General features: G+C 52.6%; 5 protein-coding genes across 5 annotated transcripts; 3 read left to right on the top strand and 2 right to left on the bottom strand.

Annotated features, from left to right (window-relative positions):
- Positions 1–556: 556 nt before the first annotated feature.
- On the bottom strand, positions 557–5,846 carry PG985_002032 (uncharacterized protein; the record flags this gene model as incomplete). The annotated part of the gene is made up of 7 exons (XM_066821801.1): positions 557–628; positions 702–3,941; positions 4,020–4,507; positions 4,554–4,694; positions 4,766–5,090; positions 5,155–5,205; positions 5,265–5,846. The coding sequence occupies 7 exons, from the start codon at positions 5,844–5,846 to the stop codon at positions 557–559; spliced, it is 4,899 nt and encodes a 1,632-aa protein (XP_066689233.1).
- A 345-nt stretch (positions 5,847–6,191) lies between these two features.
- Positions 6,192–7,508, top strand: PG985_002031 (uncharacterized protein; the record flags this gene model as incomplete). Its single annotated transcript, XM_066821800.1, has 6 exons — positions 6,192–6,225; positions 6,354–6,411; positions 6,494–7,053; positions 7,107–7,233; positions 7,291–7,347; positions 7,406–7,508. 6 exons carry the CDS (start codon positions 6,192–6,194, stop codon positions 7,506–7,508), a joined length of 939 nt encoding a protein of 312 aa, XP_066689232.1.
- A 644-nt stretch (positions 7,509–8,152) lies between these two features.
- Positions 8,153–9,865, top strand: PG985_002030 (uncharacterized protein; the record flags this gene model as incomplete). Its single annotated transcript, XM_066821799.1, has 1 exon — positions 8,153–9,865. One exon carries the CDS (start codon positions 8,153–8,155, stop codon positions 9,863–9,865), a length of 1,713 nt encoding a protein of 570 aa, XP_066689231.1.
- A 277-nt stretch (positions 9,866–10,142) lies between these two features.
- On the bottom strand, positions 10,143–11,042 carry PG985_002029 (oxidoreductase-like protein; the record flags this gene model as incomplete). Its single annotated transcript, XM_066821798.1, has 2 exons — positions 10,143–10,723; positions 10,787–11,042. 2 exons carry the CDS (start codon positions 11,040–11,042, stop codon positions 10,143–10,145), a joined length of 837 nt encoding a protein of 278 aa, XP_066689230.1.
- A 698-nt stretch (positions 11,043–11,740) lies between these two features.
- Positions 11,741–13,752, top strand: PG985_002028 (uncharacterized protein; the record flags this gene model as incomplete). The annotated part of the gene is made up of 2 exons (XM_066821797.1): positions 11,741–13,562; positions 13,619–13,752. 2 exons carry the CDS (start codon positions 11,741–11,743, stop codon positions 13,750–13,752), a joined length of 1,956 nt encoding a protein of 651 aa, XP_066689229.1.
- Between the last annotated feature and the right edge of the window lie 333 nt (positions 13,753–14,085).

The following is a 14,085-nucleotide window of genomic DNA, read 5'->3' as shown; positions in this document are numbered from 1 at the left end:
AAAAGTGGGATTGATTGAATCTTATTGGGCAAGCCCCAGTATTGGACGGAGTCGAATCCGACTGCGCTGGGTGGGCATGCCTATAATACCGTCTATATGAGCAAAGGAGAACTCCATCGGACCGGTGGGATGAAGGAAAAAAAGAAAGAAAGAAAGATCCTTCACGTTGGATTCGAAAACATCTTCAAATTCTCTTGGTTATAAGATGTCTATTTGACATGACCATACTATTTTCAGTCAAAGGTCATTGAAGTATGTAGATAAATCCCAGCAAGCTGCGACTCAATACCTAGATACCCTGCTCGCCTGCCCTGCCTGTCTGCCTTGTCTTCCCTGTATGCCCTGTATGCTCCGTGCTACCCCTGGCATGAGGGGAAGCCGAGCAATAGGTTCCCACTCCCCGCCCTCTCTCAATCGTATGTCAATGCTAACCTAGTGACAGCATCATGGGACCTTTTCGCGTCGCTTTCAAGCAATTCTTTAGTGACGAACTTGGTAAGCAAATCGTCATCACGGGATCCACAGCCATCGGCGAGTTTCAATCCATAATTACGAGCTAAGCCGCTCCTGCACAATAGCCACCGAGCTGGACCCGCTGACGAAGGGGAGGCCAGGCGTCAGTCTTCCACTATTCGCCATTTCTAAGTCGTAAAACTATCGATATCAACCGTCATCTAAGTTTACAAGACTAATTCCCGTACCTCCCGAAACTTCAATCCGTTACCAACACAGGCCAGACGGTCATATACACAAAAAGCAACGCTTCCGTCCGCAGTCTTAACAGGCAATACATCACTGCTGTTCGTGACAAACTCACTGGGTACGAAGAAGTGCTGTACGTACTTGTCGAAGTCGGGGTTGACAAGATCCACAGATGATACCCAGGAGTTCTGATGCAGAAAGACGAGTGTCCCGTCTGACTCATTCACGCCGATGAAATGCATACTGGTATATGCCTGTATCAAATAGAACGGGGTAAGGACCCGATGCTGTGTTGTCGCTGGTGGGTCGGGCAGCCTGAACATGAAGATGTGGGAGTTCGATACGTTGCCATTCTGTTGACGGATGTCCAATATGAGTGTTCTTGATTGCTCATGTACCGTGATCGAGTCTATTGCACTTTCACGGAATCCCTCATCGGATGTGTAGTTCAAGCGAGTCGAGAGACTTGAATCTAACGGGGCTGTGAAGGAACTGGCATGGTAGTGCACCAACTCATGGTCACACAGCAATGTGAATTGCCCATGGCAGTCGGCTCCTGGGAAGTTTGCCCATCTCCATATGCGTCGTTCGCCGGGTTTGAACGATAGCGTGCCAACACACCTGCGTGTTTTCATCTCGTACATGCGATCCCGTTCCGTGGACGAGATGAGCAGGAATTGACCTGAAGAATCAAAGAGAAGCTGGCAAATAGCCTCGGTCACCTCCACCTGGAACAGCAGCTGTTCGGCTCTGACCCGTGTGGGCTGGGACATATTCAGCTGCCAAATTTGAACTGTGCCGTTTATATCCCCAGACGCAATAAGGTTGTCAGTCGTAAGAGCGATATGCTTGACCATAGTATTCGAGTTGGAGTACAAGGCCATAGGCTGATCGGCAGCCTTCGGGTTGTAAGCGAACACGTCGCCATTATGATTTCCGACGAAGATCACCGGGTGGAGTTCATGCGGAACCATGCACCGTATCTTGGCTGACCTGAAGCCTTCGAATTGACCCTGAGCTACCGGCAGAACTGTGGCTTGATCGCTTATGCTGGCCTCCTCCTCCACAGTCTTTCGCACTAGTGTCGAGGGTGACCAGAGCCTCATCTCGTGATCGACAACGTCGATCAAGTTAAACCCATCAGGAGTGAAGTCTAAAACTCTGAAGGGGTGAGTGGGGGTCAGGACGTGATATAACACTGTCAGAGATTCAAAGTCCCAGATCCGTAAATTGCCGAGGACGTCGACTGTGGCGAAAGTTCGTCCGTCTGGCGCACATGATAGTGAGTCCAGAACTGCATAATCCTCTGACTCGTATGAATGCACAAGTACTCCAGACCACGAGTCGTAAAGGGATATATGCCCCTCATCGTAAGCAACGAGTAGGAGGTTGAGCTCAGGGTGTGGGTTGAACAATAACTGGGATACATTCCTGGATATATCGTCAATAGCCCAGGCAATCCAGCTATGACTTTGAAGCTCGAAAATGCATACAGGACCTGTACGGTATGCAAGTGCCAGAAGCTCGTGTCCGGGACTAAAAGAACCAGTAAATGGTGCTTTGACGAGATCCGACTGTAAGGTCGAATCAGGGTCAAGGGGTTGGTAAGGATATCGAAGCTCCTCCAGCAGGTCGCCAGTGTCAATATCCCATCGAAAGGCACGCCCCGACATTGTCACAGCCATGACAGAGTCGGAACAAGAAGCAATGAGAATGCATCTACTCCTTAGGCGGTTCTTCCAGAGAAGCTTGCCCTTCGTATCCCAAAGGAAAAGAAACTTCATACTGGACGATGCGATGTAGTTGCCAAATGGGTCGACAAGAAGACGCTCAATAGGGCTATCTTGCCCGAATGACAGTTCTTTCTGGCAACTCATATGGTTGTAGAGCGTTATAGAACCCGACTCGAAGCCTATAGCGATAGAATTGTTGGCGCAGTTGACAGCGGCCGCAGTTTCATCCTCAAAGTTGATTGTGGCAGCGCAGTCATCCCACTCATGGTTCATTAGGCCCGACAAGCGAAGACCGTCTGGAGAGCGTCCGAACTGCCTGAATATGGCCGTCCCAGGTGGACAAAGTGGTGGGATCAGGAAGTATATGGATAGGGGTTGTAAAGCGAGCGCCGGCCCATATTTGGTTGCCAGCCGACTCAAATCGGTGGACCACCCTTCCACGGTTCTCACTTGGCGGCTCAAGGGCGAGTAGTATTTCGCTCGTCGATCCAAATAGCCCTTAATGTTCCTGGCTACCCTTAGCAGGCTGTGGGTTGCCTTCTGTGAGGCTATTCGCTCGATCCAACTCAGGACAGTAGTCAGGAGGAATCGCTCGAGTGCAACCAGGATCTTATCATTTTCAGAGGGTGCGCCGAACAAATGCTCTGAGAATTGGGTAATAGAGTATTCCAGCAGGGCAGATGACTCTCGTTGGGGGCGTTTTTGGCCAAGCAACTGTCTGTGTCTCGGTGGCTGCATTGTTGGGCTGATCAGCAGTTGCAGGCATGTCAAAACCACACGTCCATGGGCCTCCGTTCGTTTTAATTGGAATTCGCCTGCATCCTCGGATAGCAGGAACTCCCTTGCAGTAGCATGTACAATCTGGATGAGGTTTGTCGTTTTGTCAACTGACACAAGTTGACCACAAAGACCTTCGATGGCAGACTTTGCGCTGGGGAGATGGACTTTGATATCCATCTTGATTGCCTCAGAGAGCTCGGAAATAGATAAGGGCCTGGTAGCAGAGACAACCCAGAGTAAGATGGCCTTCGCAATGTGTTTTTCTCGTTGGTTGTTTCCCATCTCCAAAATCGTCCTTCGGTAGTACGGCATCATGCCTGCGGGGATACCTTGAAGAACCGATAGGATACTCTCGTATCCGTAGACACCCTCTAGTTCATCCATCACCAGTCGCACCCACAGAAAGGATCCACCTGACTTAGAGAGAATGTCCCTCCTAAGTGTCTCCTTTTCTTCGTGGTGGTCAATGGGGAGAAGATCGATTCGACTCTCCACGAAAAGACTGATGTCATGCATGGTGTCAACAGCCGGGATCTCAACAACGGTTAATGGGCAACCTTCAACAAGGCGGACCAGTTTTTGGAAGTCTGGGAGTTTTCTGCTGGTAATGAAGATTTTCAGTGGGAAACGAGACTGTGTGCCTTTAATCAAAGCGAAGAACTCGGCGTATTTGATGCATTCATCCATTGCGTCAATCACCCAGTACTGTGGCGTAAATAGCCGAGTCTATAGGAGTGATTAGTACATGAAACCATGGATGTTTCCTCTCACATTTCAAGGTTTGGTTAGACAGCAAGAGCTTACTTGGAATATACCCATCCTGAAGATTCTTGACCAGAACCCTCGTGCATCGTCCTGGTCGACCGCTGTACCCTCGTTATACAGTTTCAAGAGGCAGTCGCATACCGTGGCGTTGGATACTGCCATCTGAAATGCCAACGACCGAAGTAAACTCGCGAGAGACTGGGAAGCCTTTTTTCCGATGTGGAAGTAGTGGACCGCATGCTGGAGCTGGAAATCTTCCAACTGTGCTTGCACATGGCTCGAGAGAACCGTTTTGCCTGCCCCAGGGCTGGCTGTAACCCAATAGATTGAAGGGTGGAAATTCTTTTCCTCGGTGCAGTCCAGCTCCTCAGCGGCGTCTCGCCATTCCTTAAAGTCATCGCGGTTCTCGATCCACTGGCAAGACCCTTCAAGCCTATCGTGATTTTCCTCAGATAGACCTGGAGCACCAAGAAGGGCCTGAAGATTCCGTAACTGGTCTTTGTATTTGTTCTCATACGAATCAAAAGCTATGGATGGTTAGTCAAGGCTCTGCAATATGAAGGACATTCTTACCATCTCTTAACAAATCCTGTACCGCACTCGCTAAAGTATTTTTCAAAGCCAAGTAGTTTGAATCGGTGGGACTGTCAAATTTGCAAATCTCTCTATGATTTGCGTTCATGTATCGAGCAGTCTCGTTTCGGAAACCAAGGCCTATAGTATTGTTAGTAGGTAAAACGCGGGAGAACACATGTATAAAGAAGAAGAATGGTATAAAAACTTACCTAGTACAGCCGATTCTTTATCCACGATCAATGACGACGATACACCCAAGTTTGTATGTACTGTCTCGTAAAACGAGAAGATAGCCAGTTCGCTCGCATATCTCCCAAAATCGTCATTGATCAGTTGTGTAGCTGTTGATCCCCTCGTGATGTCGGCTATGTATTCTCGTGAGGAGCCACCACCAGTGATGCCATAGACCTTTAGTATCCGATTCAAGACAGCAGCGTAGTCGGACCCCCTGTGTGGGGTAGCTAAGAAGAACGTGCACTTTACACGCTCGGCAATGTCCCGGTGGACAGCGTCCTGGTGTGCCAGTATCACCGCCTTGAATAGTGTGTGAGAGTTAGCAATCTGGTATAAATAATTGATAGCCGTATATCAGGAGTACCTTTTTGATAACGAGCCCGCCCATGGAATGCCCAACGAGGATAATAGGACTCTGAACCACATCAGCCTTTTGAATTTCGAACGACGGCATTTCTTGGATGGAAGTCATACACCGGGGCTCTGCCGCAAGAAAGGTGATGTTCTTAATTCTTCATATAGTGCCTGACCAAAATCATGCACATTAAGGAAACTAGGCCTGGTACTCCCCCAGTCGCTGTCATATCCGAAGGTGTGAATGTTGGCGTTGCGCAGATCTGGCTCCATCGGTAGCCAATGTTGTGGCCAAAATAGGCGTGGGTCGGTTCCCTTGCGCCATGTTCTTGTAGATCCTCCTCTTAAGCCGTGCACGAATACGATATCAATAAGAGGCTGCGGAGAAGCGTGCAAGAGTCGAAGACCGAGTCGTCCTCTTGCATCTCCATCATCTGCTGCTTGTCGCTTCTGTGTCCAGACTGAGTCAAGCCGACGGCGGAAAAACGAGGGTGTCCTCTTGTGTGTCTCTGATTGGTCTTCGTTGACGGTATCGGTATCGGTAACGATGGTCTTCGTGTCGGTTCCAACGAGCGTTGATGTGTTGGAGACTTCGGATGAGTAGCTCACGCCGCGCACTGACATGGCATTCACTTTCCACCGATCCTGGCAGTCCTTGTCAGCAGCACTTCCTAAATCGGGCTGAACAGCATTTGCAGACATACATCCATGTTTCTCTTGGTTTGTTCATAGTTCGATGGAAAGCGAAAAAGGCAATCATGGTTCAATTTTGGTCAGAGCCTCGCTGACAGTTGATTCCTAGTACCCCGCTGACGCCAAGGTTGTCAGCCTCAAAGCTATTGGTGTTTGAAGCGCTCTGGATGAATGTGACAGGGGCGCATTGCGGGCTGCATATGCATGCAACCGAACTCAAGTTCCAACAAGATTGATACGTCCCTCTTGTCTGACTTCTTCCCCTCCAACTTCTCGACCCTATGCCTCGTATCCAAGCCGCTGAGTCCTCAAAGCACCACTGACTTCGAGGCTCAATCAGCTACCAGCATCGCGATGGATGAGAACCTTGATCCGGCAATATTTGCTGGTATGTCCATTGCCCGATTTGGATAGCCGTTCTTTCAGTGCATGGCTTCTGGCTGAGACTTCTATTGACTTCTGTGATAGTCTTACCTGCAGGTTGTGAGGTTATATCAATAAACCCACATGGCAAAGGGAGCTGGTCAGCTGGCTACAAGCTAGACATCTTGATTGGCAATGACAAGGAAGAGGAGTATTTCCTCAAGGCATGCCTTGGCCCATCTCTGGAGACCTCTGCAGATATAACTAACATACACCCTCTAGATCATTCACAGACCCCAACATGCTGACCTCGCCAAGGGTGAGTTCGAGAGCCAAACAGAGCTACACAAGTATATACCGGATAATGTAGCTATCCCCCTAGCATATGGAGCCCTTGTTACGGACCCTACATCGTCTTTCTTCCTCACGCCATTCCTTGATCTCAGCGAAAAGACACCTGAGCCAGCCCAGCTCGTGGAAGTCCTCCAGAAGCTCCACAAAACCTCATCATCTCCCACTGGAAAGTTTGGATTTCATATCCCAACGTTTAATGGAATCGTCCCTCTAGTCAATGAGTGGTGCGATACATGGGAGGAATACTTTGCTCGTCAGCTCCGCTCAGATATTGAGTGGGAACATAGCATCCGTGGCCCGGATCCCGAATTCGACGCGACGGCAGAGGAGTTCTTTGAAAAAGTCATTCCACGACTCTTGCGTCCACTTCAGACGGGAGGGCGAAGCATCAAGCCTGTACTGGTCCATGGAGATATTTGGCCAGGTAATGTGCAGATCGATATGGCTACGCAACGGGTCATTCTATTCGACTCATGCTGCTGCTATGGACATAACGAGTGTGAGTGCATGGACCTTCCCACCGTGTGGCTTCTCTGACTCTTTAAACTCTAGTGGACCTCGGCATGATGCGGGAACCACGGTATCGGTTTACTGGCGACCACGCAAACAAGTATCTAGAAGTGGTACGACCTTCGGAACCTGTCGGTGATTTCGATGACCGCAACGCTATATACGCAATGTAAGCGCAGTATCACTCATGTAGATTACTTGAGCAACTAACAACCAGCCTCAACAGGCGGGATAACATCATCAACTCAGGTCTCCATAACCACCGAGCTTTCTTGCGCGACAAGTACGTGGACTAAACCGAATATGTTATTCAAGTAAGAACACTAACATACGTTGCATAGGGTTAAGGAGGAAATGCAACGTCTCATCGCAAAGCACCCTACTGGGATTGATGGCTTCAATGAGGTTGCCATCTCACAGAGTTCCGAAACTAAGCCTCAGTAGGAGCTGGTAATCCCTGAGATATGCTAGCCAAGGAAACCCCAAGCAGCCATAATCCGCTCATCCGTTTTCTTCATTTCTACATACTGTTCAAGGTCATTTCTCTGTAGCAGAATTCCAAACCCATCTTCCACAATACTCTAATTTGCTTTGTTACCATGTGTTCTCTATGCCACTTTCAGTCTGTTAGTTACTGGGTATCAGATGAATGAACCTGACTCAGGAGCATTCCAGGAACCTTTGGATATACTTGGGCTTTGTTGTTACTTAGGTAACAGGTATGAAACCCACGGAGGATAGACACTCACTAAAGAACTGTTGTCTTAACCATAGCTTTGACTACTTTATGGCTGTTAACTTTTCTTCCATGTACTTGCTAGAATATTCTCTTCGGAATACCGGCCCCAGGAAAGAAGGCTTTATAAGTTATATGATTGATTTTAGAGGAATTGTATATAACTTACAGAGATCATCCTGCCATGATGGCCACCTAAAAGAAAATATCACGTCAAACTATTGTGTGTCAGCTGGACACATCGATATCTCGCTTTACCCGAGCTGCAGGATATCTCATCGCCGCTTCGGTCCCCTTTTTCACCCCGAAAGGAAATAACACCTACCTAAAATCATTTCCCGAAGCCCCTTCCATGTCTTCCTCGGATCTCAAGCGACCACCCTCTCCCGATCCTGCCGACGACCAGACCCATGGCTCCAGAAGGCCTCGTTCGGAGCCGGGCGCCGACACCCCGCCCGGGATGAGTGTCAAGCTCATGCCTCACCAGCGCCTGGGGCTCGAATGGCTGATGAAGCGTGAGGATGCCTACAGCGGAAGCATCTTAGCCGACGACGTCGGCCTGGGCAAGACGATCCAGACCCTCGCCCTGATCCTCGCCCGACCGGCCGCAGCAAAAACCAAGAACAAGACGACCCTGCTCGTGGTGCCGCTCTGTCTCCTGGACCAATGGGAAAAGGAACTTAAAGATAAGGTCAAGCCAGGCGAGCTCAGAGCCAAGATCTACCACAGCGGAGAAGCGAGGAAAGCGGTGCAGGACTGGAGACGCGAGCCATACGACGTAGTGATTACCACCTACGACATGCTCAAATACGAGCTGCTGAACAAGAGCAGACCGGCGGCGGCGGGGAGCCGCGCGCGCAACCTGAACCTGCTGGCGCCGGACACCCACTTCCACCGCGTCGTCCTCGACGAGGCCCAGCTCATCAAGGGCCTGGACACCAAGCGGTCGCGGGCCGTCATGGAGTTGCGGACGGACTTCCGCCTGTGCCTGACGGGGACGCCGATCATGAATACGGTGGACGAGCTCTACCCGCTTCTCCGGTTCCTGCGCATCGAGCGTTACGAGAACCAGTCGATCTTCGATCGGGAGATCGGGGTGCCGTTGGGCAGACTGCTGGATACAGAAGGAAAAAGTGCACCACAAGTGCGGAGATATGGGACAAGCCGCATTCGCAGGAGCATCAACACTAGCACAAAGGCAGCGTTGGACACGGTGCGCGAACTCCTGAAAAGGATCATGCTGCGGCGGATGAAAGGGGACAAGATCAATGGCCAGGTCATCGTCGATTTACCCATGCGGATCGACGTATACATGCCCGTCAAGTTCAGTGCTGCGGAGCGTGACCTCTATAACAGACTCGAGAACGCAAGGGGCGGAAAAACGAATAATTTCACCAAGAGGGTACGACTCAGGCAGATGTGTCTTCACCCGGAACTTGTCCCAGCGGAGCTCCTGACCGGCCCTCTGGCGGAAGCGTATCTGGAGGGTCAGACCGAATCCCCACGACAGATAGGAGGTTCGCTGAGCAGCGCCAAGGTCGACGCCGCCCTGGAGTTGCTCCAGTCCATCTGGCTCAAGGACAAGACAGCAAAAATCATCGTCTTCAGCGGCTTCACGGCATTCCTGAGCAAATTCAAGGCCTTGATCGAGGAAACCAAGTTCAGCAAAACCAACCGAGACTTCCGGCTCGGGCAGTACAACGGCAAGATGAAGACCCAACGAGACGATGCCTTGAAGGACTTCAAACGCCGGGACGCCGTGCTGCTGATGTCCACCCAAGCCGGCGGCATGGGCCTCAACATCCAGTGGGCGACGCACTTGATCTTCATGGAGCCCGAGTACAACCCGTACATGGAGGACCAGGCCATCGGCCGGGCGCACCGAGTCGGGCAGACGAGGACCGTGACGGTGTACCGCCTGTTCGTGGAGAGCACCGTGGAGGAGAGCACCGTGGAGGACAAGATTCGAGAAAAGCAACAAAACAAAAGGGACCTTGTGAGGCTGGTACTCGGCGGCAAAGAGGCGTTGAGCGACAACGACAGCGACAAAGTTACAAGCTTCTAATGGATGACCAGCCGACATTAGACACGGTAACGGGGACAAGGGGGAAACGATTGGATAGAGAGGAAAGCTCTCTGGCTGTGAGCATAGAGTAAAGCAGACGACACCGATACCGTCTGATACCATCCGTCTCAGCGCAGAGCCATATGTCAGCGCCGTTTATGCATATAACCTTTTACTTGATGGGCTTGGCTTGCCAAAATAGATTGGAAATGTAATGTTTCTATTGGGGTATCATCCGCCGTAGTACACTCGGGCTAGAAATCGAGAAACCGTGTTGTTAGCCACCAACCGAGCCCTCTTCTTGGTGACGGGTTTTGAGTTTCTTTTCTGTCTTCATGAACTCTCGGATTCCAACTGGAATGTCTTTATATAAATCCTCGTCCCACATGTTTTTACTGATCGAAGGCTGGTGGTGAGCACTGCCGCCGCCGTCGTCGTCCATGCTCATAGCCTCGTTTGGAAGTGTTTGCGGGGCGCCCGCCCCATCTTGACCTGCAGTACCTTTGGCGGTGCTGCTGGAACTTAGTACGCCCGGTGGGCTTTGCTGTTCCTGCAACCGTTTCTCCGCCTCAGAATTGGCAGAAGCCCATTCCTCCATGTCGTCCCGGTACTGATCCCACACGCAGTTGACACAGCCACTCATGCAGCAGTTGTCGGGTTCTTCAGGCCGCGGCGGGACCAGAACGCCGGCGACCAAGGTACTCCGGTTCTGGAGGGCCTTCAGCTTCTCGGCGCGCTCGACAGGGCCGGCTAGGCGTGTTCCAAATATGATTTTTGCTTTTTCTTGGGCGGTGGCAGGCTCGGCTGTGGGCGACGGGGCGGGCGCGGCGCTGGTATCTACTGTTTCTCCGGAGTCTTCTGTACGCGTAAGAGTCATATATTAGCACGTAGTGTCCGCGATCCTGTTCGAGTAGTTCTTACGTGCCGAGGCAGTCTTCTTCGCGGTGTTGCGCGAAGACTTGGTCGAGGTGACCGGGGGCTCCTCGGGCTTGGTCTCGGGGATGGGCTGGGGCTTGTGCATGACGGCCTCGTAGAAGGCGCCGATGGGCATGGCCTGCTCGGTGCTGGCGTGGTGGCCCTTGTTGGGAGCCGGGGGCGTCTTGTTGAAGGAGGAGATGGACCGGCGCGAGACCATCAGGGCTCCGCGGAAGAGCGACCGTGAGCCGGCGGACGACATGGCTGTGATGAACGCTTGACGAAGACCGCGAAACGAATGTCAAAGGGATGGGGTGTGAAGTTGAGTGAGGGTAGAGGGGCTTTTAGATATTATCGCAAGGGAGGGTGTGACGTCGGCGACCGCAATGGATTGAATGACTTGGTCAAGCAGAGGGAAGAAAAAGCCTCCCCGGGTACAGGTCTAACCAATCCCGGCTTGCAATTGGACCAAAAACTTTCAGACGTCATGCGCCGGCCTCACCCGAGAATCAAAAAGAAACAGACGAAGCCCGCTCTAACCCAAAACGGTAGCGGGAGAGGGTACCTTGTTAGAGGTACCTGCAACCCACTGTTGACCCTGGAGCTTTCTTGGTGGGTTGACACGCGAGTACGCGACGGACCGTCGGTTGCCAGTCCCAAATGTAAATAATTGTACTACACAAAGCCCATTCTAACAACTAATCATACAGCAGCTTGCGCATACGGTCGCGATCTCTCCGCCGCCAATCGACGAAGCGCGATAAACAGGCTCCCTTCTTGGACCCTTATAGCCGAGGAATCAACCGTCAAATCAATTCGGCACCTTGTTAGGAATACATCTTTTGTCACTGGCGCAAGAAAGATGCAGATGCCATGAGAAGCTAGGCCAAGCTCCAATTGCAATTCTTATACCTCACAGCCAATGAGTATATAGCAGGCGACATATCCTAGTTGCCCATGATGGAGGGCTCAGCACCCAAGAGGCGAAAAACCTCCCCGACGACCAATGTACCCATCGGCACGTCGAATGCGACTGACGATGCCGCCAGACCTACTTCCCGGCGGCCCTCTTTCGCATCCCCGACCAAATCGAGTCTGTCGCGCGCCAACCCAGACGTCCTCGAGCGCCAAACTCAAAGACGCAGTCAGCAGTCGCAACTGGAGGCTGCTTCTGAAAACGAGCCGGCGTCGGTGGGACAAGAGCTTCCGAGCACGCAGCCGCTCCCGTCCGGGTCCCAGACCCCCACCCGCGGCTTCCTGAGAGGCGGCATGGCCAACAGGCCCCGGAGGACACCTAATAAGCCGTCGCCGAGGCCGTTGCCACCGCCCTCTGAGAAAGATGAAGAGCTGCTAGACCCCTTTCGCGGGCAAGTTCTACGTCGGTCCCCACCACCTGGCGTCATGCCCAGCCAAGATGCCACAGAGCCAGAACTCCCGCCACCGACGCCAGACAAGGGCACGTCAGACCCGCCCGCTCCCGCCCCCAACTCCTCGGAATACGGCATCCATCGCACACCAACGAAGCGTCCTAGAAGGAGCCGAGCGCTGGCTGAGCAGATGAGAAGTTCCCCGATGAAGCAGCCGCCGACGAAGCAGCCGCCGCCGACGAAGACGGCCGAAGCGGCAGCAGTGAGAACGAAAGCCAGACCAGCATCGCCTGTACGAAGACCTGGACCGAGAAGGATATCGGCTAGATTGGCCGAGTCGGGCAGACCGCACCCTGCGCGATCAATTGGCGAACCCGATGTATTTGCAGAAAAGAGGGCTGCACGAGACGCGCTCCTGGCGGAGGTTGCCCAGCTGGAGGCTGACGTGGATCTCGCTAAGGCAGAGAACGATAATATACATGATGCGTACGATTCGCAAGGAGCCAAGGCTGGCGTCCTGAACAAAGATGGCCTTCTCGACCTCTTGCGGCGCCATGTACTAACTCCCAAACCCGATCCTTCCCCCGAGGACGCCTGGTTGGAGGCAGCCTTGAATCCGGTGTCTTTTCTTCCATTCGGCAACCCTGCAGCTATACCACCTCTGCCGTTTGCCGAGCAAAAAGAAGACAAGGCGCCACCGCCCCCTATTTCACATCACCCTATACCCCTGAGTGCTGCCGAGGAGTTACCATACCTCCAATTATTCAGCCCTCTCGTTTTTCGGTCATCTATCGCTCTGCAACCTCGCGACTCCAGAGACTCTGGTCACCTAATGCAGAAACACAAGATCACCGCGGCTTCCTCGCCGCCAGGTCTCTTCGCCGCCAGGATAGAGATGACCGTGGACACCAAAACGTTATCGATATCGGACCTGTCCGTCTCCCACCTGGAACCGTCCGCGGCCGCCGAGCTCCGGCCGTTCATCGCGAAGATCGAGCAGGGCGCCGGCAACAGCGCCCTGCGGCGCAACGTCAGCGTCGTGGCCTGGGCCATGGCCGAGTGGACGCGGCTGGCGACGAAACGGGCCCTGTTCTGGTGCCAGGTCGAGCGGGAGCTGGGCAGCGACAAGGACATGCTGCGCTGCGCCAAGAAGCTGCGCCGGGGCCGGAAGCGCAAGGGGTTTCCGGGGAGGCCCAGCGTGGAGGACGAAGACGACAGTGGCGACGAAGGCGAGAATATGGACGAGAACGATGTGCCCAGGTCGGCTCTGTTGCCGCACCTGGGGCGCACGAGTTTGGATTTGAGGCTGGGCCCGGCGAGCGAGGTTGGGCTGCGGATCGAGTGGAGGATAGACTTCGACTGGACGGGTGAAGGACACAGCCGCATTGCGGCTCTGGTGGAAACACCAGCGAAGTGTACGTATTTTGCTTCCCTCCCTCTTTGCACAAACAGAGACTAACGAGACATACAGGGCATCACCACGATACGAGGCACAGCTTGGTTGAGATACCGGGCTTGTTTGACAAGATAGTCCGCGGCGGCGGCGATCCCATGAAGGCAGTCAAGACGGTTGTGGCTCTGATCATTGGCGATCGAAAGGACTAAAGCTGAGAGGATGAAACATGTTTGCTGCTTCTACTCTATTAGGTCGGTATATTATGTCGGTGTTGTAACGATATCGGAACACCCTCCTATTTTACGGGAACAGGAGGCACGCCCCGAATGCGGTTCGTACTCGAGCTATCTTCACCTAGCAGACGCGGGAGACAGGAACATGCATCAACAACATGGCCACTATTATGGTATTTTCGATTGTAGCTTTCGTGAAGTAAACATCTCGTCCCTCCACCGTCTGGGTTGTTCATATTATCCCCGTACGCCCTCTTTGTGTCGAACATGGCTCTTCCCTGCTCTCTCCTGCCCTCCGACGAGGACAAC

Source organism: Apiospora marii, assembly GCF_038362585.1.
Source record: "Apiospora marii strain CBS 49790 chromosome Unknown utg000002l_segment0_segment0, whole genome shotgun sequence".
Taxonomy (NCBI): Eukaryota; Fungi; Ascomycota; class Sordariomycetes; order Amphisphaeriales; family Apiosporaceae; genus Apiospora; species Apiospora marii.
Note: the sequence above shows the minus strand (reverse complement) of the source record. Positions and strands in the feature narration are given on the sequence as shown.